Source organism: Stigmatopora argus, chromosome 15 (assembly GCF_051989625.1).
Source record: "Stigmatopora argus isolate UIUO_Sarg chromosome 15, RoL_Sarg_1.0, whole genome shotgun sequence".
Classification (NCBI taxonomy): Eukaryota; Metazoa; Chordata; class Actinopteri; order Syngnathiformes; family Syngnathidae; genus Stigmatopora; species Stigmatopora argus.
This window is the reverse complement of record NC_135401.1, coordinates 10,981,825-11,009,468: the sequence shown is the minus strand read 5'-3', so window position 1 is coordinate 11,009,468 and position 27,644 is coordinate 10,981,825. Positions and strand designations below refer to the sequence as shown.

At 41.2% G+C, this 27,644-nt stretch overlaps 1 protein-coding gene across 1 annotated transcript; it reads right to left on the bottom strand.

Annotated features, from left to right (window-relative positions):
- Positions 1–1,971: 1,971 nt before the first annotated feature.
- tmem63c (transmembrane protein 63C) lies at positions 1,972–27,644 on the bottom strand. The gene is made up of 23 exons (XM_077621475.1): positions 27,487–27,644; positions 15,575–15,800; positions 13,210–13,289; positions 12,582–12,669; positions 12,420–12,457; positions 11,707–11,849; positions 10,448–10,499; positions 10,247–10,355; positions 9,349–9,422; positions 9,167–9,247; positions 8,980–9,100; positions 8,724–8,857; positions 8,520–8,642; positions 7,596–7,749; positions 7,409–7,515; positions 6,388–6,474; positions 6,239–6,304; positions 6,004–6,166; positions 5,816–5,921; positions 4,774–4,941; positions 4,564–4,676; positions 4,412–4,486; positions 1,972–4,202 (listed from the first exon to the last, which is right to left on the bottom strand). The coding sequence occupies exons 2-23, from the start codon at positions 15,782–15,784 to the stop codon at positions 3,969–3,971; spliced, it is 2,526 nt and encodes an 841-aa protein (XP_077477601.1). The 5' UTR covers positions 15,785–15,800; positions 27,487–27,644; the 3' UTR covers positions 1,972–3,968.

Genomic DNA, 27,644 nt, shown 5'->3' with positions numbered 1-27,644 from the left:
GCGCTTGTGTTTGCTTTTGATGATGGAGCAGAGAAAGGCATCGCTCAGTCGTCCTGAATAAGATGATGAAGAGCAGAAAATGGTGACCAGAGAGGGCTCAGGCAAAACTCATGAAGCACTCAGAAGCATCAACGTTACCAAGCTTTTTGCGCTCTGCTTTTGCCACATGTAAAACACACATGATTATATATAAAACTTACATTTTCCCTTTGGCGACCCGGTGAAAGGGTGCAATTACACTTTTTATTCTAATAGAAAAAAGTATGTTTTTCTCAGTTAAATGCTCCCAGGCAATGCTTCGCTCCCCCCCTGGCATTGTTTTGCGTGACCCCCCCATTTAAGAAAGCACTTCCCTAAGCCAAGCACGATAGAAATAGGAGTCGAGACAGGAAAAGGTTTTTTTGTGGTATTCTAAGCATCTGGCTAGAAGAGACAGAGGCGGGCGCGACAGGTGGCACACCCCTAGGAATTCACCTTTTAAGGGGAAGCATGTTGCCAATGGTGACAGGGGAAATGTCAGGGACTTAGTGTTCTTCTTAGTAACTATTAACAAAGAAGAAAGACTATATACACACACATGGAAAGCTTCAAATCTTTTTGATACATGCTCTGATACACATGAGCATACTTTACCACTCATGCTTTCAGTTTAGTAAAAATGTTCAATTAAAAAATAAAGGTGTAAGGTTAAGTTTAAAGCATGAGCCCGTTTTTCCCCATCAAAACTTAGTTTTGAGTCTGATCTCAAATAAGCATTTAAGATATTTTCTGCACAAAACACATCCAGAATGCATAAAACTGCCACAGCATGGCTTTGCATTTTGGAATTAAGTGCCCCATCCGTCCATCTAATGTAGCTTTGGGTGCCTTTGAGGCTAGTAATATATTCTGCAGCATGTTCTCAGGCTAGTTGGTATGCAGACACACTTCTTCAGTCATTCGTTAACATCACGGTTGCAAAAGTATCCAAAACATCCACTCAAGTAAAAGTATTTTTACACTGATGAAATGTTACCCAAAGTAGAAGTAGTGGTTTAAAAATCTACACAAAATAAACTCGGTCTTTAATTTTTACATTATAAAACCTTACAATTTGAAGACTGCTGTGGCCCAGCAATGTGAAGCAATGGTATCCTACTACAAAAAGTATGGAGTGATCTTAATGGGTTTTTATTTCAGATTATTACAGCTTTTTAAAATTTTGACACAATGAGAACAAGACGGGAAGGAATCTTTGTTTCTGTTCTAGAGAGATGCCCACAAATACAGAAAATATATGTAGAAAAACTAAAATAAATACATAAACTGAACAATTTATACTTGCCCATTTTTAACCCAAAGACTGAATTCAACTTTGAAATGCAGCACAATATATTGGCACATTTTCTCATGCTTAAGTTTATGTCCAAATGTTTTATTAACAAGATATTCCTCACAGATATCATTCAAAATACATTCCACCCTATGACAATAATTTCAAAGTACAAGCCTTTCTTTCCCTTTAAATAAAGACTATACAACATTTTCAAAAAAAACAACTATGACCTACAGACGAGTTTGTCAGTTTAGCATTTGATTCTTGAAAAGAGCAAAATGTCCACACAAGGTTACTTTAAGCCGAGGTTGAACTGTGTCACGGAATTTTAATGAAGAGTTACATTTCAGGCCCAAAATAGGACCAATAAAACCCAGTATAGTTAGGATGTATGTTGACATGCTGAGTTTAATGAGGTTGAATGCGACAGGAAAACTCAATATTGTCTAAATTAGCTCACAATGACTGGTGTTTGCTGTCTAAAAAGAACAAGAAATATATATTGTTAATTCGCTTGCTCCTTGGTCTTCAGTTCATGCAGCATATTTCAGGCCATGCTGGATTGTCACACAGAAGGGAGTGGTTCTTTCAAGGCACAGCAATAAGAGACAATTGCAGGATGGGGGTGAAAGGACATACACATATCCCCCCCCCCCCCCATACAAAAAAAGGCGAAATGTAGTTTCAGACAGATTATAGAAGAACAGTATAATGCTCCAAATTAGAATGCAGTGGTCATTCTGTCAACAAAAATGAAATCCTTAAACCACTGTATATTTGACACACATCATACAAGTAGTATTTTACAACATTCGACTCATTTGCTGTCACTAACAGTGATGTACGTTGTTTGGTTGTGGATGTATACCAAGAACATCCAAGTCACCTTGCTAAGCGGAAAAAAAATCATGACAATAGTAAAGGAACAACAACATTCAAAATAGATAAAATAATATATTAAATCTTCTGAGGGATGACCACAACAATTTGGGGTTAGGTTGGGCCTGGTGAAACCCAAATCTAAAAAAACAACAATGCAGGTCTGTAATTGAAGTACTAGGACCATGACCGTGGCATTCTAATGAGTTTCAATAATAGTTTTTTTGTTGTTGTTGTAGATATCCTGGTTTAACACCCATTCATTATAGAGAGGGGGCTACATATTAGATATTGACATTCCAAGACTTTAAAAACCCCCAAAATTGAAGTGCATATACCAAATTCATAAATTATACAGGGATGCCGGATTGCCAAAAGTATTGTGTCAATAATAAGCACTAATTTTGTGTGTCCATGTCTGGAAATCCAATATATAGTAATACCTTGTTTTCCGCGGTTAATATGTTCCAAGCCTTGCCTCAATAGATGAATAAGAGCAATAGAGGGAGTTTTTTTTATCGTGTCTATTTATTATTATTCAGACTTTAAAAACCTTCTCTGTACTATTAATTAACTCCCCAAAGTAGACACTGTCAGTGAAATACTGTCCAATTGTGGCTTGTCTTTTTTCCCCATTCCATGTGTTATTCTTCCTTGATTATAAACTTTTCACGTATATTTGGCAGACCCCAGGTGCGGTGTGGTGAATTTGAGATAGTCACACCACGAAGTGGTGCAATATTACTCATATTAAAGATTCAAGAGCAATTGGTGGATGCAAAGGAACTCCAGGCAATAACATCATGTCACATCTGTTCCAAATATGGTGGCGAGCGATAATTTTGGCAAATACAAGATGAGATAAATATTTTAACACCAGACATTCATAAAACCCTACATTATTGCTCTGGGAAGCAATCATACATATTTGTTTAAGTGGACCACCAGAGGTACACTTTAAATGCTCCTCTACAAGATGTCAAAAGGTACAGAAACCGTTTTTTAATTTTATTGTGAAAATTTCTTATTTCTAATGTAATGTCTTGGCTTAGTAAAGGTTGGGAAACACTGTCCTACAAAGCCCAAAGAAGAAAATAAATAATCAGCAACTTAAGTGAACAACTTGAAAGGCCAATGTAGAAATCTGACACCACTTTATATTAACAAAAAGAAATGCTTAACTAAGCTTAAGCTAGAGTGCCATTGCTTTTCAGCGGGGAAGGACAGAGCGTGTACATATCTTACAGTACATCTCTGCATTACATTGCAACCCTCCGTCTGTCAGCTCTCTCACTGCAGATGGCTTCGCAAGTTGCTCCCCTCCTCCATCCTCGCCGCACCGTGGTCCCCATCAACCAGATATCACTCGAGCCGGGACGGCTGTCAGTCTGGCAGGGCGACCCTGCTCACACCACCCACGATGATAAGATCTTTCACCTCCACTTGTGTGCAATGGGCACAATGCGTATAGCGTTTGCGACAAATACCCAAAGATAGTTTGTCTTTCATTCTTTTGAGTGAATTGAAAGCAAAGAGTCATGGAGGAGGGGTGTGTACGGATTCTACAGTGACGTGCGATCCGGGTGTATTAGCCGTCTTCTGGATAGGATCAGGTTGATCCAGTACTTTCATCATGTCCTCTTGGGCTCCCATCATTTGAATAAGCTCCACTATCGGGGAGTCCGAGGTAAAAAGGAAAGAGGAAACGTGGCATCGTTGCAGCACGATCTCAGGTGAAGTACACGTGGGAATCAACTGTAGGGGGGAGGCGGCATTACTGGTAGGGCACTAGACTTTCCATGAGTGGGCTGGAGCCAGAGGTGTCAGGGGGGTCTTGAAGCTCAGTCTCACGAGTCTGGGTGTGCTCATCCTCTCCCTCCTCCTCTTCTCCTGCTGGGCCATGGGCTGAACTCTGGGAGCTGGCCATGGCGCCATAGCTGTGGTGGGCCGGGGAGGGCATGGGGGTCAATGCAAGCTCTGGCTCCAGCAGGACGGATGCCACAAAGAGCTGAAGGGAGAACAACGTACAGTAGTAAGTTGTGTCGCCCAGTCGATCGGGTCACCGGGTTCACTTTGATTTTTTAAGAACAGTGCGATCTTCTCCCAAAAAGAATCAAGTTAGTGATACTAGTTATCTTCATGTTATTCTAATTTCAGAAGTTTTACGAGGGCATTATAAGAAAATGCTAGCTAGTTATAACAAAAATTGTACTTTACATTAGAAGCAGTGCTTGCAGTAACTGTACTTCTGTCTGGCTCGGGAAATGTTTCCTCTGCTGTTTGATTAGACATCTGAAATAAACACAAATGGTCCATGGAAAGGTAAGAACAAGTCATAAATCAAAAGTAAAGGCATTAATTAATATGACCTGGTAGCTTGTTGACTTGTCTGGTTGTTTTTTAAGGCACAAGCGGAAAAACGAAATGACAATGGAGGACAGCAGGGAAGCCAAGGTAAACAAGGTTATGGGATGCACTGCACCTGTGAAAGGCAGCACACATTCATTCAGAAGGTTATCATGACATGTTGCATTATGTCAGAAATCCCGTAGGGAAACAGGATTGAAATTGAGCTGTACCTAATTTAAGAACGGAGAAGAAGAGTAGCCAGAAGATACAGAGGATGGGAGCCAAGATGACCTGATGGATGGCAGCTCTATGGATGCGTTGGTTGAGCTTGGTAGGAACGTATGCATAGTAGATGTTGTAGCGGTCAACCATGTGTTTCAGGATCACATACACCAGACCTAAATGTCACATTTTAGAACAACATCAAACCTTCATTTTAACACAATATATATAGAGAGAGATTTTTTAAATTACTATCCAAACTTCAAATCAATAGACATATGGATACCTCAAATTCTTAGGTTCTCACGAGTAATTTAGTATTTTAAATATTCTTAACTGACGGCCTGGCGAATGAGTGGTTAGCGCGTCAGGCTCACAATTCTGAGGTCGGGAGGTCTATCACAGGCCGGTTTCAACCCACACCCCCAAAAATGCATGGTAGGCTGGTTGAACAATCTAAACTAAATTGCCCCTATGTATGAGTGTAAGCGTGAATGGTTGTCCATCTCCTTGTGCTCTGCAATTGGCTGGCCACCAAATCAGGGTGTTCCCCATCTGGTGACACAAGTCAGCAGGGAAAGGCTCCAGCACCCCCTGCGACTCTTGTGAAAATAAGCGGTTCAGAAAATGAATGAATGAAATAAAGTGCTTATTTATCTAAGCACTTTTAAGGGATGAACTTTCAATTTAGTTGTACTTGTTGTACTTGTACTCGTACTTGTACGAGCCTAAGTGGAGAAGCGTGATCCCGAAGCATATCAGTGGTGTCTCCCCGTGTCCTTACAAAGTGAGAATTTGTTTGCAGCAGAAAATTTGACAAAACAGTTCAGTTTTTGGCTGAGATAGCAGCTAAAGTGGGCGTCTGGCGCTGAAAACATGGTGTTTCTTAGTGTCTGGGACCAAAGCAGAAAATTTGCAGTCTGCACTCGACTGGCAGACAGAAGAGAAGATTGAGGTTGGGGTTTGAGACAGACAAACAGACAGACAGACACACACACATGGGGTAAAAAGGGGGTACAGGCAATGTGAAGCTTAACATGTGTCACTCACCAAAGGGTGTAATCATTGGACAAGTGATGCTGTAGGTCACACTGACAGAAAAGATACACATGGTCCAGGCGTACTCCAGGCCAAATTGAAACTCATAGGTCTGACTCTGCAACCACATACATCAGCTGAGCACACAAAAACTGTCAATCTGGAATACTCGGGAAAGATTGAAGAGGCACTTTGCTCACCCGTTTGACATGAATACGCTCTGCCTCTGACTTTGCAAAGCAAAGACGAAGGCCGTACACCGTCAGCGCTGGGATACGAAGCAGTTCCATGGCAGTGCCGATAAATCCAGAAGTAATTACATAGTTTACAAAAAACGCACCATTGTCCGGGAGAAAAACACACCTGCACAGACAAAAATGATGGGTGTTTTGAAATATAAGGCATTTGAATACATTGGTAGGTTTCACATCTTACTGGAATTTGACATCCTTCTCATCTAGGAAGTTGATATCGAAGAGCCACGTGAAGAACAGGTCCAGACTACAGAGGGCAGAAATAAGGAAGAAAGACGTGTTTATTTGTAGAAAAAGGAAAAAAAGGACATTTGACATCTGTAGGCACACCTGGAGAGACCAAGCGAAGGCAGGATCAGGACCATGAAAACCAGCAGTAAAAAACACTTGTGCATTGTCAACTGATTCTCACCGGATCTGGGGGAAAAAATAACAAAAACAAACGCAACAACATAAAAGATTAGCTACCACAGCAACATTACCATGTTAAGTGTGGATATTTTTCATTTAGCACTAGATGCATCGAGTTACTGAAAATTGATTTAAATCCATTACAGTGAATTTATGAAGTACAGTTTAGTTGCATTCATTTTATACAATAACATATTCAAGATTCAATGTTTTAGAACTTATCCAATATTTAGGAAGAACCTGTAGGTAGAGATCCATTTTCCTTCTTTTCATTTTTGCCACCTGCACTAATTTAATGTTGTCCATGATGATGGTACTCTGAAAGCCAAATACGTCTTGAGGTCATACTGTAAAATGTCAGGGAACCTCTGTATTAATGATTATGCCCTTTATATCTATAAGATTGTATAATTTCATGTCCCCGAATTGTTCAGCTGTACCTGATGCTGTGGCTAGGGAGTGTACAAATTTCCCTGGAGCTCCTTTGAAATGAAGTGAATACATCATAAAAACTCACGCCATGGCTATCAGCTGACATATTAGGGAGCTGGCGGGCTCATCATCACGAGCTAGGCTTTTCACTTCAGTAAACAGTTGATTTACATTCGGTCCTTCACACATCACGCCTGCATAACACGTTTGTGGGGGTGGTTATGTAAAGACGGGGTGCTCATAGGTGTTGCATGAGGTTGTCTCTGTGTGCAGCTGCTCCGCCCCTCCTCCCGCCGCAGCGAGGAGCGGTGCACGGTGACTGCTGCGCATATCGTTATCCTCGCATAGAGATCTCTATGACAACCTTCCAAGAATAACAGAGCGGGCGGTGACTGAGGTAAGGGGCAAGCAAGCTTAACAAGAGCAACAGGGTGTAAGAGGCAGAAAAGGAAGTGACTAAGGATGAAAAAGCGCAAGGCCCCTTGAGACAGGATAAGAGGCTAAGTACCTGGTCCAGTGGGACTCAAAGACGGCCGAATAGTAGACAATAAAGGGCAGCAGGACTGAAAACACCCACAGCAGGAGGGTTGGGAAGAATTGAGTAATGATAGGACTCTGTTGGCAGAGAGGGAGAGAGAGAATAAGATTGCATCTGTTTTGGACAGCAAACAGCTATAATCCCACCCGAATCTCACCTTGAGACTCTCCACAGGGCGGGTGACATTGAATTTGTCAATGGTGTTGACGATGATGGCGGGAGTGGTGAGGAAGAAGAGCAGCAGAAAGAGGAGGATGTTGAGCAGGACGCAGCGAAGCCACCAGCGAGATCCACAGACTGACAGGTTTTCCCTGAGTGGGAAGTTAGATGGATTATGAGCTCAACATTGATTGTATGAAGACAGGTCTTATGATATCCCTTTCATGACATACAGTATGTGACCTGGGTCAGAAATAGCCAATATTTGGATAATACATTGATAGAATGTAAATGGAAAATTGACACACAGATTGGCAGGGAATATCATATTTAATGTACTCTGATATGCACCTTTGAAAAACATATAAAACACAGTTCAATTAGCCTGCCTGTCCCAATAGTCTTTCTAGAATGATTTCACTAAGTGCAATTGATTGGCTTGAAGCAAGAGCAGTAAACACAGCCATATCTGTTCTTAATTAAACATGCATCACTCTTTTGTTACATAATGTCAATGGGGTGGCTCCATTTAATTTTCAGGATAGAGGGCATTAATAGAACGCAAATCATTAGTAACTACACGTATGTTGAGGTAAATTCCCGAGATTGCAAACAAAAATTCACCAATACACTTTAGCAGATTTGAGCAAAGGAAAATACTACATAACTTTAAGCTCTGTTCCAATGCTAATAATGAGTCTTGGTTCTAAACGCATACTTCAAACACAACTTTAGGGTGCAAAATTTGAAGTGAAAGTTTCTTAGGTGAGAGTAAGGAGAATCAAAAACATGAAAAATAATATTAAACATACTAATATTGCCACCAATTATGTCATATCTTGTTTTGACAGGGCTCTAAGTGCCTGGTTTCAATAGAATGGCTAAAAAATGTAAGGATAGTTAGTTAAATTCTAACACTGACCAGATGATGTCACTGGGAGCAGGAGCGTAGCTGATGCCCCAGTGGTGAGACTGAACTACTGTGGTTATACTGGACTGTTGGGGTCGGCGGCGGCAGCCCACGCAACTGTAGTCCTTCACAATTCTATAAAATACAACAAGTGTTTCAATCAATTTTTTCCAAACTATTGCAAAACATTATTCCAATGGCATCAATTTAACTCACACAGCAGTCATCCTCTCATCCCGGAATGTCACAAAAGCAATGCCCAGCCTCTTCATATAGATACGGTTCTTTTCAGCATTGAATTCATCTGTCCATTTCTCTTCTAACTCGCTGTAATATTGTTCCGCATCCACCTGCAATATTAGTTCGACTTGCTGAGAATCAGATTGACATTATACTTTTGAACTGCAGTGCCATCCAGGGGAATTCAGCTCTCAGTGCAGCACTAGTCAACTACTACATAAAATTTGATTACCTTTTCAAAGCCACAAAAGTCACAGCAGAATATCTGAGCACACGGGTGGGTTTTCATCATGATCTTTCCCTCCTTTTGTGATTTGCTCGCAAAGTACAGCCTGCCTTTCATGGCCTTGCGTCTGTAAACCCCAACACGTTATAGAAATTTTGGATTCTCAAGAACGAAAATAAAATGGTTACTTTACCTCTCCAAGTCCAGCCTCGTTAATTTGTTGATGTCAAAGCAGAAGCGGATGTCGGTGACAGTGCAGCTGGGATAAGCCTCACTAGCCGAGGAAGGAAAAGTAGAAGATATTACATTGTTGCATCACTAACAGCAGGAATCTTACAAAGTGAGGTTTTTAATTAGGATAAAGAATCTGTTTACTGTAAGTGTTTGGTAATCAATCCTGGGTCTGAAATTTCTCTGGGTATTGATGTGATCATCAGTGTCCTTGCAACCTAGAACACAAAATGCAATGAGAATAATATACCCTAACCCTAATATTCATTATTGTTCTTAATTGCTGTCCCAGGAATTAAGAGGGAGATATTCAATTGTTTATATGGTTACTGTTTACAATTGGGTTACAGTATTTCATATTTATGGCCATGAGGCCGGCATGACTCTAATGGTATACTGGTTGTGTCCAAACACAAAGTTTGTGGTTTTGATCCTGAGTCACTTGACAATACCCACGTGTCCTTTAGCAAGATGCTGACGTCGATATTTTTTATGGTATTGTATCAACAGGACATGAAAGCCCATTTACAATAATCTGCATTAGGATATGAAATTGACAGCCAGCAAGGTATTTCTACACTGGCCTCGAATCACTGATCTAAATTCACAGCCTAAATTCCAATATTTTGTTCCATTAAACTTTATCAATTAAAACAAAAACTTGAAATGTAATGTATTATTTCTTCATGTTTTTTTTCTTTTATTATCAATCTAACAAGGGAAGGCCACTGAGAAAATGTTTTCTGGTCCTTTGGTCATTGAATTGCCCGCTCTACCAACTAGGCCAAGGCAGCACTGATTTTTTTTTTCCTTCTCTTATTTACTTTGAAATGCAGAAAGTTTTTCGTCTGGAATGAATTGAAACTAGTAATTTTTCAGACTTCTCGGAAATATTGTCTATTATTTCCTTTATTCTCAACTAGCACACATTAGAAAAATGATTTTTTTCCCCTGCCATTTGATAGGATTCTTTGTACCAGGATGCAGTTGATCAAATCTCTGTCTGTCCCTTTAAGCATTTTTACAATAATAATTGACTGACCTTCTCATCTTCTGTGTAGTGCAGCCGTATAGAGTGGTGAGCCATACATAGGAACGTGATGATGAAGTAAACCAATGCAAAAATGGCGTGCAGCCACAGGAAGCTGTCTCTGTATGGCCAAAAAAAACACAGTTATAGTCTGAACTATCCATTTCACGGTTTACTTAAGAGGAGCTGTCAAGCACACAGTGTTGGACTTACTTTGCACTAACATTAGTCAGTGTTGTTCTTCCAAAGTTCTCAGGACTGTCTCCTGTAAAAATAATGAAACATGACAAAAAGAAACATTTTAATTGGGCCTATAGGAAACCTCCTCATTTGGGTGAGGCGACCTTTACTATTTTAAGGAGACTTTGTGAGCTATTTCATCATCCGAACGACATTTCTAACAACATTTAAACTTACTAACACTTAAGCCCAGCTCTGTTAATTTGGTTGCTCTTTGTTTGCTGTTGCCATGGTAGTCGGTCACCTACCGACTGTTTGTTTAATGACTAGGGAGGCACGCTGCTCTGTGAGAGGACAGTCAACAGCAATAAAGTGGTTCTGTGGAATACCCAGCTCTGCAGGGAGCCCAAAATGGATGCTGTCTCCATCTTATTATAGAATGCCTTGCTCGACATTTCCAATAAAATAAACACACAACTGGGAAAAAGGCGTATTCACTGTTATTTAGCAACTCGGTTTGTGACACCCCCACTCTTTGACACCTTCACGTGTACAGTATGTTGAGAGGATGGTATGTTTTTTCCGTTCACAAATCTATTTTGGGGAAGCTATGTGATGTCTGAATTGTGTGCCATCATATGAACTATGTCGTGGGGTGTCAAGGTTTCTGCTAACCTAAATGCCATCTGAGGCACTGATCAATACAATAATAAAAATGGATCAATGCTTTTTAGGGAATTTCTCTTTAAGCACATGTGGATGTATATTTTTTTTGCCCAATCGGATTTGGATCTCAATGTGCTGACATATCAATTTTTAGATAGAGCAATGTAACTTAAAACAATATTAGCAATAGGACAATTTCTTGAACCAATCAGTTCTCAAATTCAACCTGTCAACTGTTTTCATCTTCTGATTTACTTGGAGCAACATTTATTATGTAACATAATATTCCTTTTAATAGCCATTATTTCTTGTTCCATGTCATTTTATCGAATAAATGTTATTTCTGAATTGTCTCAGATGATGAATTTGATCAAGTTCCGTGATCTATAATGTTCCTATAATTGATAGTGATTTTTCCCCCCTAAGAATATTTTTATGTACTGCCACGACTCAAAAACTGACCATTTTGACTGATTTGCAGAAATACAAATAAACACGCATTTTCCTAACAATTAAAAAAGAATGCTGTGTTTTGACATGTGGCGCAAGTCCCCCGGGAAGGCCCAGGTACCATATTTATCCCCGACATTGCCCAAAACATTTCTTAGTCCGTCATTTGAGGGTACCCAAGAGATTGCCGGAAAAGTTGATTGGCAGGATCACGGCCAAAGACATCAGGCACACCACGGTCATGAGCAAAATGATGTGGCGCTGGAAGGACAAATAAGTCACGGCGTCAATGCCGCACTTGCTGCGGATCTCTTCGTCTCTGCAGAAACAAGGTAAAAACGATGTCAGAAGGGTCCAAACCAGAAAAAAATCTAAAAAAATATTAAGATTTTCCAAATAGAAACCAATTGCCAATCAGCATGTGTGCAGGTATTGTCTATTTGCACTCATTCAGACTCAAGCTGTGGCACCACTGGTTTGGTGGTTACCAGACAGGAACTTTGGGAAAGCCAAGAACATAAAATAGAATATAAAAAAAGGATGCTGGTCCTCACAACAGCCCACACACATTAAGAACTTTCAGGGTGGCTTTACACATTTCCCAAGGATCTCAAAGTTGGCAACTAGCACAAGAGCTAAAAACAGGCAGCCAAACCTGACCAAAATACTGTGCAAGCCAGTGGAAAGCATGGAAATTGCTTTTTACAACCTAAAATCTGTTATGTCAGTCAGTGTCCGGCAAAGTGCAAATATTCAGTGGGCACCAGTGGTTGTAGAGGCCAGACTTATATTTATTTTTGCTTGTCAAAGAGCGAGAAGATGACTCTAGATTTTACGATGACATCATCTTTGAGAACAAGGAGCCAGTAGAAAGTCAAGGTCAACTTACTTCATATGGTAAAGAGATGTGAGCCATGAACAAAAGCCCTAGAACATTAAAAAGATTCAGAGGATTAGTTTTAACACTAGCATGCCCAAGTGTGGATCAGTTGGTACTTAACAGTAGCACATTACTAAACTGTCTAAATTACATTATTGTCTACCGACTCACCATGTCCTTGGTCTCAGAGTCAGAAGGGCTCGACTCTGAGGGAGACTTCTCCTTCTCACTTGGTTCTCCATAGAAAAGGGACGTGAGGCTAAAGTGTGATAACAACAATATGACAAACATGAATTGGCAGTTATTCAAGAGGGCATTTAAATCCTTCCTTTTCTAGCTACTGTAAGAATTTTGTTCCGAAACCATGGTAGAGTACTAAAACAAACTTAAAAATAGTACATGTATGTAATTGACAAGGGAAAAATGCAAGATAGGTGTAAAATAAACTTATCGAGTAAATGTCAAAGACGTGGGCAATTAAGCTCTGTTAATGCAAATATGCATTGATATGCAAAAGAGGAGCAGAACTGGGATGTCATAATCAACTGTGCTGCATCAGGTTCGTGAATCACCAAAGAAAAGCAACAACAACAACAAAATAGTCATTGCAAACACTCATTTGAGCCTCAGATGACAGACAATGTGCTGCAACTCATTCATTTTTGGTTAACTATAAAGCCAGCAGAGGGAGCTAGTAGCTGTATCATGATGACTGATTGGACCGCTTAGTTTGTCGCGAATGTTTAATTAGAAGTATAGAGAGCTCGCATCACTCATTTCTGCAGAAATATGTCTTCACCTGTCATTGTCCATCAGCAGAGCCAGTCGGCCGTAATCCCAAGCAGCCTTCCTCAGGCAGGAGAAGATGAGCAAAAGGAACTGGGAAGCAAATCAAACATGCAGAATTACACAAGTGCATATTTGCACTGACACAGGGATGTAGACATTCGACTTGAGTCTTCAAATTATGATAATTCGCCTTTGTCCCAATGGTGGTAGGCACACGTTAAAATGTGTTCGAACTCATGAAAACAAGGAAGGGAGTCATTAATTATGTCAAGGATTTGTAAAGAGACTCATCCTGGGTTTCACAAAATTATAGCATCGGTGCCTCTGAGGAAGAACATGCCAAAACTAAAGTCGAAAAGGTATATGATGCCATATTCTATATATACATCATTGATTACAAATAAGGCCATTTGCTACTGCCACAATGAAGTTTCCCGAATACGGGATGAATAAAGTTATCCAATCCAAGACCTAACTACGATTATGAGACATCATTCTCCGTTGGAGTAGTATACGGTTGTCGTGGAAACTACTAGGGCAGGTCAGCGTGCACACAAGACATGCTGTGCACTCAACAAACGCGGTCAATCACCAAATCTAAAAATGCTTAAGTGGACAAAAAGGCTTTTCATCAAATAGGATTCAATCAAATGACATAAAAATACACCATAATGGAACACATTTGTGTAGAATATTCTTAAATACTTCTGTCTGAATAGCAAACAAAATAACAAATGAAAAAGATAGAAGTCCAATTTCATTTATTGCCTTAAAGCATTTAGTCTTTTGAGTTAATGGGATGTTTATTTTGGTGAATGTTATCATATATATTCCTGATTATATGAGTAAAGCCAATATAATTGATAAGTGACTCATGCTATAAATAACTCATTCTAGTAAACTTTGAGGCAATCTCTCCATTGTTTTGCTTTGGTCTTTTTCACTTCCATCGGCTGCTATCTGTTGTTTTCTTTGGATTTGTCTTGATGTGTGGGCACGTTCTCCTCCAATTTCTCAGATGATTTATTCTCTATGAAGATAGAATTGATGCAGAGGCGTGCTTTTGCCACCTGGGGGGGGAGCACGCTTTGACTCATACTTGTCATTAACAGACAGTGCTCAAGCCTCTGTGTTGCCTTGACAACCAGCCAGTGATGAAACAACCAATTAAAACGTGGAGGCGGCAGATTGAGACTGATATCGGAGTAGAATGGAGCCTGACACGGCTTGACAGCGGAAGCCAGTTAGCCATCAGCTGAAAGCGGAAGTCTATTATTATCTGCCAAACTGAAAGAAAATATTCTTGTGTGCACTTGCAAACAATTTTTATTCCAGGAAAAGACGTGATAATAACCTGTCACCATAATTGTTATGGACGATATAAGTGTATTCTTGTGCCCACGCAAGAATGGATACATCAATAGAAGGCTGAATACCTTCACAATAAACCCTTTTGCAGTGGCGATAATTGCACCAGTTGACAGACCCGATTATTCAAGGGGTAAATTCAGAACTCTGATTTCGTTATAGACGTTTTCTGTATGGAAAATTAGCTTTGCACCAAATACAAAACTGAATAGAGAGAGATATTTTTAGAAACTTTGATTTCTGCACTCCACAAAATCAAATGCCGCAATCTGACATTCAAAACAACACTCTAAAAATCCTGAAACGGAAGATAAATTATATTGTGATGGTATAAAAAAAAAAAACACCATGACCAGATAAATATTTTCTATCATTATACAGCTATTAACAGGAACTGTATAAGAAAGCTTTTACTAATTGATATTTTATTATTCATAGATTAAAACTAAACATTACATAAATAGATAAACATTTAGTCGCACTCTGAAATAAACATTAGGGGATTAGGGTTATTTTTTTCACCATTTAAGATCTCATCATATACATATACAGTGAATGTAAAACAAATTCATTAAATTATTGTGCCGTCTTTTCCGGACTATAAGTCACACTGTTTTCAAAGTTTGGCTGGGTGTGCGACTTATGTTTTCTTTTGTCTGTGACCCCCAACACCCTGTTATGTTGTTTTGTAGGCTATACTTATCTGGAAAAAAACTGTTACGCCAACAGATGCGTATTAAGCCTTTTGTTCGCTGTTTTACGATTGTTACTTTAACGCAGTGCTTCTCATTTATTTTCTGTTGCGCAGGGCGTCGCCCCACTATTTGAGAAGCACTTCTTTAACATATGTTTGTTCTTGGTTTCTGATAAAAAAAATTGCTCTCCCAAAAATGCAATTGATACAGGGAGACTTGTATATATATTTTCCCTCATTGTGCATTGTTTGGCCGGTGTGACTCACGTGCAACTTAGTCTGAAAAATACGGTACTAGGTACAAAATGCTTACCATCCACATGACTACGTTGATGGCCAAGACTGTGGGTATCCCCCCAAAAGGGAGACCTTGGAGGACACTGCTGCGAGAGTGTGCAGGGAAACATCTCTCAGCCGTGCTGTTCTCACTCCCTACTAGGTCCAGGACACCCAAGACATTCGGCACCACGGGCGTCCCTTCCACAGGGGGCGCTCTGGACATGAACAGTGCAGAGTCCGCCATCAGCACAGGACCATACCTTAAACAAATAGAACAAAATTAAGAATGGACGTTTCTAATAGTGTTTTTATGTCGAAATATAAAACTACTATGGTATTTTGTTAAGTGGTGCCGCATTACCATGGCATTGATTCCAAACCATTGTCAATGAAGCAAATTTGGGTAGAATTATCCATAACTTTCACTTAGAAATTGGTGTCAAATCGCTACCAGAACTATATATTTGCTCAACGATCTAGGCTAGTCATGTATATCGACAGGCTGAAGTGTTAAATGTGTTTTCATTACAAAGCAGAAGGTACACAATTGATTTAGCCACCTTTATTTGACATTTTTGTTTGGTGCTATGATATCTGTTTTAGTGCGGGGGGAAAAGATCACAACATCCAACTCAAGGGTACTCCACAAAACAATAACAGAATAAGGCACGCAATGGAAGAGTGGTTATCACATCCGCCTGGCAATTGAGATGTCAAAAAAAAGGAATCAATTTGATTAATCTGATTCTTTAAAACCATGTTTAACGCAGGGACATGCTAACAAATGAGTTTAAACGAAGAGAAAACATATTGTTGAGGGAATGAAGAGGCTTAGCTCAACCATAAAATTGTGTGTTTAATCAACTGGATATTTGAACAGCTGAGTCCAGGTGTTTTTTCCGTGTATACTGTCCTATGTAGACCATGGAAAGGATTTGATAATTCACAGAGACATGATTACAGACGTGAAGCAGAAATAATCCACGGGCATTTACACAATCACACAAACATACAAGATCAATAGGCACCGTAGTTGTTCAGTTTGTGTGTTTTCTGAGAAAATACTGAAAAAAGCAGTGCGTAAATGCCACTAAACTCATGGAGTTCATTCATCATATTGTACAGGAAATATGAGTTTAGACTACTGTAGTCACGATCCGACAGTTTCAACTTAATATCAATACTCCAAAATATACTCAATACGTGATATCATTTTTGGTACTTCATGTTTTTTTAAAGAACTCTTTTAGTGTTATTGACATTGTTACACATCCAACCCTTTTGCTTTTGATTGAAATGACCTTAACCTCTTGACTGCCTAAAGCACATTTTTGCGAAAATTAAAACAGTCATAACATCAATACTTTTGCAATCAAATATTGTATCATATTGATACTTTTGACCGATCTAGTTTTGAATACAAATTCAAGGACACGCACTGAGAAATCACATTTACCTCATACCTTATAATTGAATGTAAATAGTTACAATACAGCATCCCCACCCAAAAATCACCATTTAGAAATGGCTGCAAAATGAACAAACGTGAGGTTAAAATGATAAAGCGGTGCAAAAAAATTGAAACATGGCCATGGAGTAATCTTCATGTGGTCCTGAATTTATCTATACACATTAGATTAGACGCCTTCCAATGATGCAAACTCCACCTCCACAAAGGAGCAGGATGCTGACCACTTTGTCGATTTACACAACGTTTGGCCACAGTGTGACTCAGCATTTTCATCGCTGTGGAGATCACATGCTTCAAAAGCATATCAATTTCTTCCACATCCTTTTGAAGTTGGAAGTTTCTCTAATCCTCTCCCTCCCACATTTCCAAAGTCAAAGCAGCAGATGTTATTGCTCTCACAGGCTGCATGAGGGAAATCTCTGTCTGTGCTGAGCTCATCCCATGTGCTGGCAATTCAAAAAGTTACAAAACAGAAACCTGCTTTGCTAATTAGCTTTCCCAAGATACAAGTTTACATGCGTGGTTACATTTATAAAATGACAGCATGTCATCTCCAAGGTGACAGACATAACAATGGTAGACCCTTCAACTTCAGTATGCGTTAATCTCCTGCCTTCTGTGTTAACATTATCTCAACTCACAGTTACTTTAGAGTCATTAAAAACCACAGCAACACAACAGTACCATTTGACTAAGTGTGTCAGCAAAAAACATCCCAATAGCAGTGTAAAAATATTACGACTATATATTCCTTTGCATTTCCATTGACATGCCATTCTACAGAACAGAACTATTACAGCAATAGCCTGTGAATGGGTATTTTTATTATACTGTTATATTTATTCTTATTTTTAATATCTATGATGGTTTGATTGTATTGATTGTTTAGATAACAAAAAGTTTTATTATTTTCTCAGTGAATGTTACATGTTCTCCAAAGATGAAATCCAGTTATATCCAGAAAATTTGCTAAAGAAGGGGTATAATTTTCATTAGAATTTGGATTGTGCAGCATCAATTAACTTGTTTATTGTTATAGTCATTCAATATTCTGGTTTTAATTTTTAATGGCACAAAAAACATTGTATCATAACAAGAGCGGGTGGTATTAAGCCCCTCCTATGAAGCAAAATAAGGTCGCCAATTACGCCATTCTTCTTCTTGTAGAGGGAGAATTGTTGACACAGCTCGAGTAATAAACCTCACCAGAGCCCACATAATAGTCGAACTTGACTCCACTATAACTAATCAAAAGCCTTTATTGTCATCATACACAGCTGCGTATAATTGGTTCTAACTAGCACTATAAACATTTTTTTTTTGTTATTTGGAGCTTCCACGTCTTCATTCAATATCAATTCTGAATGGGTTTGGAAAATCCTACCATTCATTTTAAGGAGACTTGTATTTTGCTCCCAGCATGCATTACAAAAGATATCTAAACATCAAATTATCAAGCTATCCTATTAGGAACATATCTCAAACCAAGCACCAACCATATTATACTTGGAGCTACTACAAGCTCTGCCCTCATGTTGTCAAATAAGATTTACAATCAGTCTGAAAGAGCTATTAGCTTGTTTTGCCAAAAAAATGAACCATACATCAAATGAAAACCTGCATGGGCACTCAAGTCAGTGCACCAAATCAAGTGCCAGTCACTCAGAGGAAAAGAGCACATTTCCTGTAGCGCCAATGTGCAATTAGCATTAAATGAGAGCGCTTCAAAGCTGTTGTTCCCTCTGTGAAAGCCTTGACTGTGACCTTTATTGAGGTAGGAGGCAGAAATACAAAAATATATCACCGTATTTATCAGACTATAAGAGTACACAATGAATAGGAAGTATATATATGTATATAAATTTCTGAAGCGCTTTAGCCTCATTAGGGTTGCGGGGGGTGCTGGAGCCTATCCCAGCGGACTCCGGGCCTGAGGCGGGGGACACCCTGTATCGGTGGCCAGTCAATCGCAGGGCACAAGGAGACGGACAACCATGCACACTCAAACCCGTCCCTAGGGGCAATTTAGAGTGTCCAATCAGCCTACTATGCATGTTTTTGGAATGTGGGAGGAAACCAGAGTATCCACAGGAAACCCACGCAGGCCCGGGGAGAACATGCCAACTTCACACAGGTGGACGTGACCTGGATTTGAACCCAGGACCCCAGAGCTGTGAGGCCGACGTGCTAACCACTCATTCCACCCGGCCGCCCGACTCTGAATGAGTTACAGTTATATTGTTCCATGTGGCAAATGATTTTGAAGAATACTTGCTATTGAGATCTTAAAATTCCAGCTAAGGCAGGAATGACTGTGTATGAGACTCATTCACAAACATTCAAATATGTAATGTACTGTAGATCAATGAGGCCGGGTTGTAAGACGATAACCAGATGATGATAGTACATCATCACATAGCCTTCGTGTGAAGGCTGAACGAGCCTCAGCAGGACGACGAGCAAAGACTACTCATTCTTCCCATGCACAACAAACCAAACACCTGCTTCCTGTCTGGCCGGCCGCACATGCTCAGTAAGGCCCCAGGGGAGTTCAGTGTGTCTGCTCTGCTGCTGTACGGAGAACCCTCATTAGAACCCATCTGGCATGGTACGACATGCACTGAAATTGCAACCACACAATCTCATTTTACCATTCAGTGCTATGTTTGCTTTAGATTAGTTCACAATTTAAAGCCTCCCCGCAGAAGCTCATCCAAAATGGACCCAAGCGAAAACACGGGTTGTATTATTGTTAGTGCCAAAAAGTGCAAACACGGCTCATTGCAGCAGTCCATGAGTCAGAATGCAGTCCATTTATTTGCACCACACCAAAGCTGCACTGCGAATTGAAATGATACTGCTTTTTTTCCATTATCTCTTGAGGCAACCTAAATGGCAAGTTTAAATAACAAACTGTCATAATTATTTTGACAATTATTATCCAGCTGACTATGACAAGTAAAAGTAGATTCTACTCATCGTTCAATCTAGTGAGTTAGTAAAGACGATCTCAGAATGAACAATCACTGAATGTAGATGTTTTCTTCAGGACCCACCAATACGAATGTGTATGTAGTCAATAGTGATTCCTTTCAAAAAAATCTAATGAAGGAAATAACACATTTTGTGGCCATGTATCACTATCAACAACAATAAAAAATTTAAACATCTACAAATCTAAATGTTTTAAGTAATCTTTCAGTATTTGTTAAATTTGAAAACATGAAAAAAAATAGTACTAAAACAATGCCAAAAAAGCATGAATAGATATATTTATATATTTTTGGGCCACACGTATGCAGGATGAAGGCAAAAACTGTGAAAAATAATACAGGCAGGTCTTATTTATCTTGCTGGAGTTGCAAAAAAATCCACAGAATTGAGGAAATGTCATCATTCATCTCATCTCATTTTCTGAATTGCTTTATCCTCATTAGGGTCGTGGGGGTGCTGGAGCCTATCCCAGCTGACTCCGGGCCAGAGGCAGTGGACTCCTTAAACTGGTGACCAGCCAATCGCTGGGCACAAGGAATGTGGAAGGAAACCTGAGTACTGGGGGGAACATGCAAACTCCACACAAATGGATGAGACCTGGATTTGAACCCAGGACCCCAGTGTTGTGAGGGCGATGCGCTAACCACTCGCCCCACCGGGCCGCACGTCCCTCTTTCATTCATCTTCTATTCCGCTTATTCTCACGATGATCAGGGAGTAATGGAGTCTGCCACACATTACTATGGGCATTAGACGAGGTACCCCTTTTTGCACGTTTTTAGGATGTGAGAGGAATCCGGAGAAACCCCCCCCCCCACCCCCCACCCCAAAAAAAAAAAAAAAAAACACGCAAGCAAAGAGACAACAAGCAAACTTCACACAGAAAAACCAGAGCCTCGTTTTTATAATCTCGCCAATCTTTTTGAGTAACTGGAACTGTCCACCTTCTACAGGTGCTGAAAGGCAACAATTCAGCCTTAAATAAATAAATAAACACAAACTGTGTAATTGTGTAACTGTGTATTGTGCAGTCTGCACACCTGCTTTACATCCGTTCAGTCTTCAATAACAATAATACAAAACCATTTTACTTCCCTAACCATAGCCCTAACCCTAAACCCTAACCCTAGCCCTAGCCAACAACCCTAACCGTAGTACTAACCTCAGTCCATAATATAGGGAAAATAAGCCTTAACACTAACCTTAGGGAAATAAATTAAAACCATCTATATAATAAATAAACAAACACCAAATAAATTAATAAAAATATCATAAGACTACAAAAATTATAATACCTTAAAATATAAATACATTTTAGCATAAAAACAAGAAAGCCTAAAAAGTAAAAAAATGAAAAATAGGTCAAATGGAAAGAAGAATTAAAAAACAAGTAAAAATAAGAACAGTTTAAAACCTCCGTAAAAAAGCCACAAAAAAAGAAAGACACTCATTCAAAACGTAGCATTCGAAGAGACAACAACATTTACTTACCTTGACATTGCACCAGCCCTAACCCTAACCCTAAAAGTCGAGACATATTTGGTCATGAGCAAGTGTACTAACCCTAACCCTTTTTACTATCCCCCAAATAATCTAAAAAACATCAAAGAAATACTGCCGGGACAGAGGGACAGAATCCATACGTAGGCCAGGGGACCAATATCGGGCCAATGGGGCCATCTATATTATTATATTATTTCAAAGGATTTGGACGGACAGGCCCGTCAATGGCAGTGTCACCCGGAGAGGCTATCAACGGGGTCAGCTCGAACGCCCTCCAAGTAAGTGCTAGACCTTTTGTTAAGATTAAGTGCCAAGGTTAAAAAATAAGTACCATACTACAATGAAAATATAAAATAATAATAATTATAATAATATAAACAAGCCAAGTAAAAAAATCACACAACACACAAAAACATGCTAAAATATGTAAAAGTGATTTCAAAACATTGGCTCATTTAATGAATTCAGAAGGCGTAAAACGAACAAACCCCGCAATAAACCCGCCATCTCAAAAGATTTATTTGGACGGTGCATTGTTTATTGATTGGCATTATATGTCGGGACTTTTAGGGTTAGGGTTGGCGTTAGGGGTAGGGTTGCGTGCCAAATATGTTGGGACTTTTAGGGTTAGGGTTGGCGTTAGGGGTAGGGTTGCGTGAGGGTTAGGGTTAGTACACTTGCTCATGACCAAATATGTTGGGACTTTTAGGGTTAGGGTTAGGGGTAGGGTTGCGTGCCAAATATGTTGGGACTTTTAGGGTTAGGGTTGGCATTAGGGGTAGGGTTGTGTGAGGGTTAGGGTTAGTACACTTGCTCATGACCAAATATGTTGGGACTTTTAGGGTTAGCGTTAGGGGTAGGGTTGCGTGCCAAATATGTTGGGACTTTTAAGGTTAGGGTTGGCATTAGGGGTAGGGTTGCGTGAGGGTTAGTACACTTGCTCATGAACAAATATGTCGGGACTTTTAGGGTTAGGGTTGGTGTTAGGGGTAGGGTTGCGTGCAAAATATGTTGGGACTTTTAGGGTTAGGGTTGGCGTTAGGGGTATGAATGCGTGAGGGTTAGGGTTAGTACACTTGCTCATGACCAAATATGTTGGGACTTTTAGGGTTAGGGTTGGCGTTAGGGGTAGGGTTGCGTGCCAAATATGTCGGGACTTTTAGGGTTAGGGTTGGCGTTAGGGGTAGGGTTGCGTGAGGGTTAGGGTTAGTAGTACACTTGCTCATGACCAAATATGTCGGGACTTTTAGGGTTAGGGTTGGCGTTAGGGGTAGGGTTGCGTGCCAAATATGTTGGGACTTTTAGGGTTAGGGTTGGCGTTAGGGGTAGGGTTGCGTGAGGGTTAGGGTTAGTACACTTGCTCATGATCAAATATGTTGGGACTTTTAGGGTTAGGGTTGGCGTGAGGGGTAGGGTTGCGTGCCAAATATGTCGGGACTTTTAGGGTTAGGGTTGGCATTAGGGGTAGGGTTGCGTGAGGGTTAGTACACTTGCTCATGACCAAATATGTTGGGACTTTTAGGGTTAGGGTTGGCGTTAGGGGTAGGGTTGCATGAGGGTTAGGGTTAGTCCAATTGCTCATGACCAAATATGTCGGGACTTTTAGGGTTAGGGTTGGCTTTAGGGTTAGGGTTGCGTGCCAAATATGTTGGGACTTTTAGGGTTAGGGTTGTGTGCCAAATATGTTGGGACTTTTAGAGTTAGGGTTGCGTGCCAAATATGTTGGGACTTTTAGGGTTAGTGTTGCGTGACAAATATGTTGGGACTTTTAGGGTTAGGGTTGCGTGCCAAATATGTTGGGACTTTGAGGGTTAGGTTTGCATGCCAAATATGTTGGGACTTTTAGGGTTAGGGTTGTGTGCCAAATATGTTGGGACTTTTAGGGTTAGGGTTGCGTGCCAAATATGTTGGGACTTTTAGGGTTAGGGTTGCGTGCCAAATATGTTGGGACTTTTAGGGTTAGGGTTGCGTGCCAAATATGTTGGGACTTTTAGGGTTAGGGTTGCGTGCCAAATATGTTGGGACTTTTAGGGTTAGGGTTGCGTGCCAAATATGTTGGGACTTTTAGGGTTAGGGTTGCGTGCCAAATATGTTGGGACTTTTAGGGTTAGGGTTGCATGCCAAATATGTTGGGACTTTTAGGGTTAGGGTTGCGTGCCAAATATGTTGGGACTTTTAGGGTTAGGGTTGCGTGCCAAATATGTTGGGACTTTTAGGGTTAGGGTTGCGTGACAAATATGTTGGGACTTTTAGGGATAGGGTTGGCATTAGGGGTAGGGTTGCGTGGCAAATATGTTGGGACTTTTAGGGTTAGGGTTGCGTGACAAATATGTTGGGACTTTTAGGGATAGGGTTGGCATTAGGGGTAGGGTTGCGTGGCAAATATGTTGGGTTGACGTTAGGGTTAGCATTAGCTTCGGCGTTAGCATCGGCGTTAGCATCGGCGTTAGCTTCGGCGTTAGCTTCGGCGTTAGCTTCGGCGTTAGCTTCGGCGTTAGCTTCGGCGTTAGCATCGGCGTTAGCTTCGGCGTTAGCTTCGGCGTTAGCATCGGCGTTAGCATCGGCGTTAGCATCGGCGTTAGCTTCGGCGTTAGCTTCGGCGTTAGCTTCGGCGTTAGCTTCGGCGTTAGCTTCGGCGTTAGCTTCGGCGTTAGCTTCGGCGTTAGCATCGGCGTTAGCTTCGGCGTTAGCTTCGGCGTTAGCATCGGCGTTAGCATCGGCGTTAGCATCGGCGTTAGCATCGGCGTTAGCATTGGCGTTAGCTTCGGCGTTAGCTTTGGCGTTAGCTTCGGCGTTAGCTTCGGCGTTAGCTTCGGCGTTAGCTTCGGCGTTAGCATCGGCGTTAGCATCGGCGTTAGCTTCGGCGTTAGCTTCGGCGTTAGCTTCGGCGTTAGCTTCGGCGTTAGCTTCGGCGTTAGCATCGGCGTTAGCATCGGCGTTAGCATCGGCGTTAGCATCGGCGTTAGCATCGGCGTTAGCATCGGCGTTAGCATCGGCGTTAGCATCGGCGTTAGCATCGGCGTTAGCATCGGCGTTAGCATCGGCGTTAGCATCGGCGTTAGCATCGGCGTTAGCATCGGCGTTAGCATCGGCGTTAGCTTCGGCGTTAGCTTCGGCGTTAGCTTCGGCGTTAGCTTCGGCGTTAGCTTCGGCGTTAGCTTCGGCGTTAGCTTCGGCGTTAGCTTCGGCGTTAGCTTCGGCGTTAGCGTTACCGTTAGTGTTAGCTTCGGCGTTAGCCTTGCCGTTAGCCTTGCCGTTAGCCTTGCCGTTAGCCTTGCCGTTAGCCTTGCCGTTAGCCTTGCCGTTAGCCTTGCCGTTAGCCTTGCCGTTAGCCTTGCCGTTAGCCTTGCCGTTAGCCTTGCCGTTAGCCTTGCCGTTAGCCTTGCCGTTAGCGTTGCCGTTAGCGTTGCCGTTAGCGTTGGCGTTAGCGTTGGCGTTGGCGTTGGCGTTGGCGTTGGCGTTAGCGTTGGCGTTGGCGTTGGCGTTAGCGTTGCCGTTAGCGTTAGTACACTTGCTCATGACCAAATATGTTGGGACTTTTAGGGTTATCGTTAGGGTTAGTACACTTGCTCATGACCAAATATGTCGGGACTTTTAGGGTTAGGTTTAGTACACTTGCTCATGACCAAATATGTCAGGACTTTTAGGGTAAAGGCGATAGGGTTAGCGTTTGTACACTTTCTCATGACCAAATATGTCAGGACTTTTAGAGTTACGGTTAGGTTTAGTCCAATTGCTCATGACCAAATATGTCAGGACTTTTAAAACCCCTGACATATTTAGTCATGATCACGTGTACTAACCCTAACCCTATCTCCCTAACCCTAAAAGTCCTGACATATTTGGTCATGAGCGAGTGTACTAACCCTAACCCCCCAACGCCAAGCCTAATGCTAACCCTAGGGGTTAGTACACTTGCTCATGACCAAATAAATATGTCAGGACTTTTAGGATTAGTGTTAGGGTTAATGCTTACCCTAACCACCTAACCCTTGCGTGGGTTTTCTCTGGGTACCCCAGTTTCCTCCCACATCCCAAAAACATGTATGTAGCCTGGCTGAACACTCTAAATTGTCCTTAGGTATGAGTGTGCGGGCGTGAATGTTTGTCCGCCTCCTTCTGCCCTGCAATTGGCTGCCCACCAATTCAGGGTGTTGGTTGGGATAAGCCTATCCCAGCACACCCCGCGAACCTTGTGAGGATAAGCCAGTGGAGGTCCGTGCATTTTCTCGTAGCGCCTTCAACGGGTAAAATCCACTTCCTAGCAGCATTTAATAATTAAATACAAATACTAGAGCTTTTCAGACATTACAACCGGGCCGGGGGGTGATTTTCAAGGGAAAAGACAGCGATGAACGTCAATGGCGTACCGGCAAACATTGCCCGAAAATGGGGTAAAATCCAGCCGAAAACAGCATTTATTGATTAAATACAAATACTGGAGCTTTTTAGACATCAGAACCGGGCCCGGAGTATCATTTCCCCGGGAAAAAGACAGCGATGAACGTCGATACGTCCATACGCGAAACGGCAAAAAAATGCACTAAAATGGGGTACAATCCACTTCTTAGCAGCATTTAGTGATTAAATACAAACACTGGAGCTTAAATACAAACACTGGAGCTTTTCAGATATCAGAACTTGGCCCACAATTGAAATATTATTTAGGCATATAGCCATATTTTACTCACCAAAAATCCTTTTTAACTGTACACAATATCCATCCTCCTTTCTTCCTTCCTTCTTTTCTATCGCCATCGAAGCTAATGCTGAAAGTCGAGCCTGTCCTGTCGTATTTCTGGCATAGTCCGTCTTGAAAACGGTTTTAAATCAACACAACAATATATTTGCTTGTGCAGCCCGCTCAAAATACAGTTTGGTAGCTCTGGCTAATGACTAGCCTCGTAGTTGGTGAAAGTGATGACGTATCTCTACGCCTGCGACAAGGCAATGACCTATCCCTCCGCCTGCGACAAAGCATTGTGGTGTTGCCAACTCGAAATCTGATTGGTTAAAGCAACAGTCTTATCGACGCTTGTTTAAAGCGGCAGAGCCCGCAGAACTGATTGTGAAGGCCTTGAGGCAGATTTCTGACCCTGGCAACAAATAATGGCTGAAATGTCATTGGTTAAATGCTTCAATATGAAAACACACATCTGGAAGCAGTGCAACCAGGGGAGAAAGATAACAGACAATTTGGGATTATTTAATAAGTATTGATGGACAAAATATAATCTATGATTCAGATATTTCTTAGGCCAGCAGAGAAGGCCTTGAAGACCCTGACGGCCCATCACTGGGATAAGCGGTACAGAATATGAATGAATGAATATTCATGACCCACTCCATTCACCAAGTGTAAAAAAATGCATAGTATATAAATGATATTAAACAAAGCAGTGTTATTTGACTGTTGAGATGAAATGCAACGCAATTAGCTTTGATTCAACAAGTCAAACGACTCACAAATGATGTCACTCTGGTTGATGGTTGACTGACGTGAGTACATACATGACTGTAAACAGAGAGACTCAAGAAACAAAAGTCTAATTGCAAAATCATAACAGGCTTCTGGGGATCAGGCAGATAAGCAGTCAATGTAAAGCACACAATGAAGTGCAATGTGGAACTGGCAGCTTTTAGATGAAATAAAGGCGCTGTGTTTGTCCCTGTTTTGGGTGTAGCACGTCGGTGTAGACCTCCTTACCACGTCACATGGCCACCAAACCCCCCCGAAATACGATGGAACCGCGTTCCAAGAGTCTAAATTGAATGAGAAGTCTTCAAACATGATTATGCACGATTAATGGGCGACCCCTCGCCCCCCTGCAGCGGCGATCACAACTGTCTGCACATCCGTCAGCCGCCGTTCTACCTCAACTTGATGACAAACGAATGCGACATGATGAATTATTTTGAGGCACGTTGACTTAAGTCTCAGGCGGACACATAAGGTGGTCCGGATGAGCCCCACTCACCTCAAAAGCTCGCTCGCGGTGGGCTTCCGTGATTGAAGAGGTAGAAAACGCCGTTGTGTTTTTGTCTCCGTCAGCCAAGAAACACAAGAAACTCCCACCTATCCAGGGACCGTCTCAAAAGTTCAACACCTGCCTTCGCCAAGCTCTAAGGGATTGTC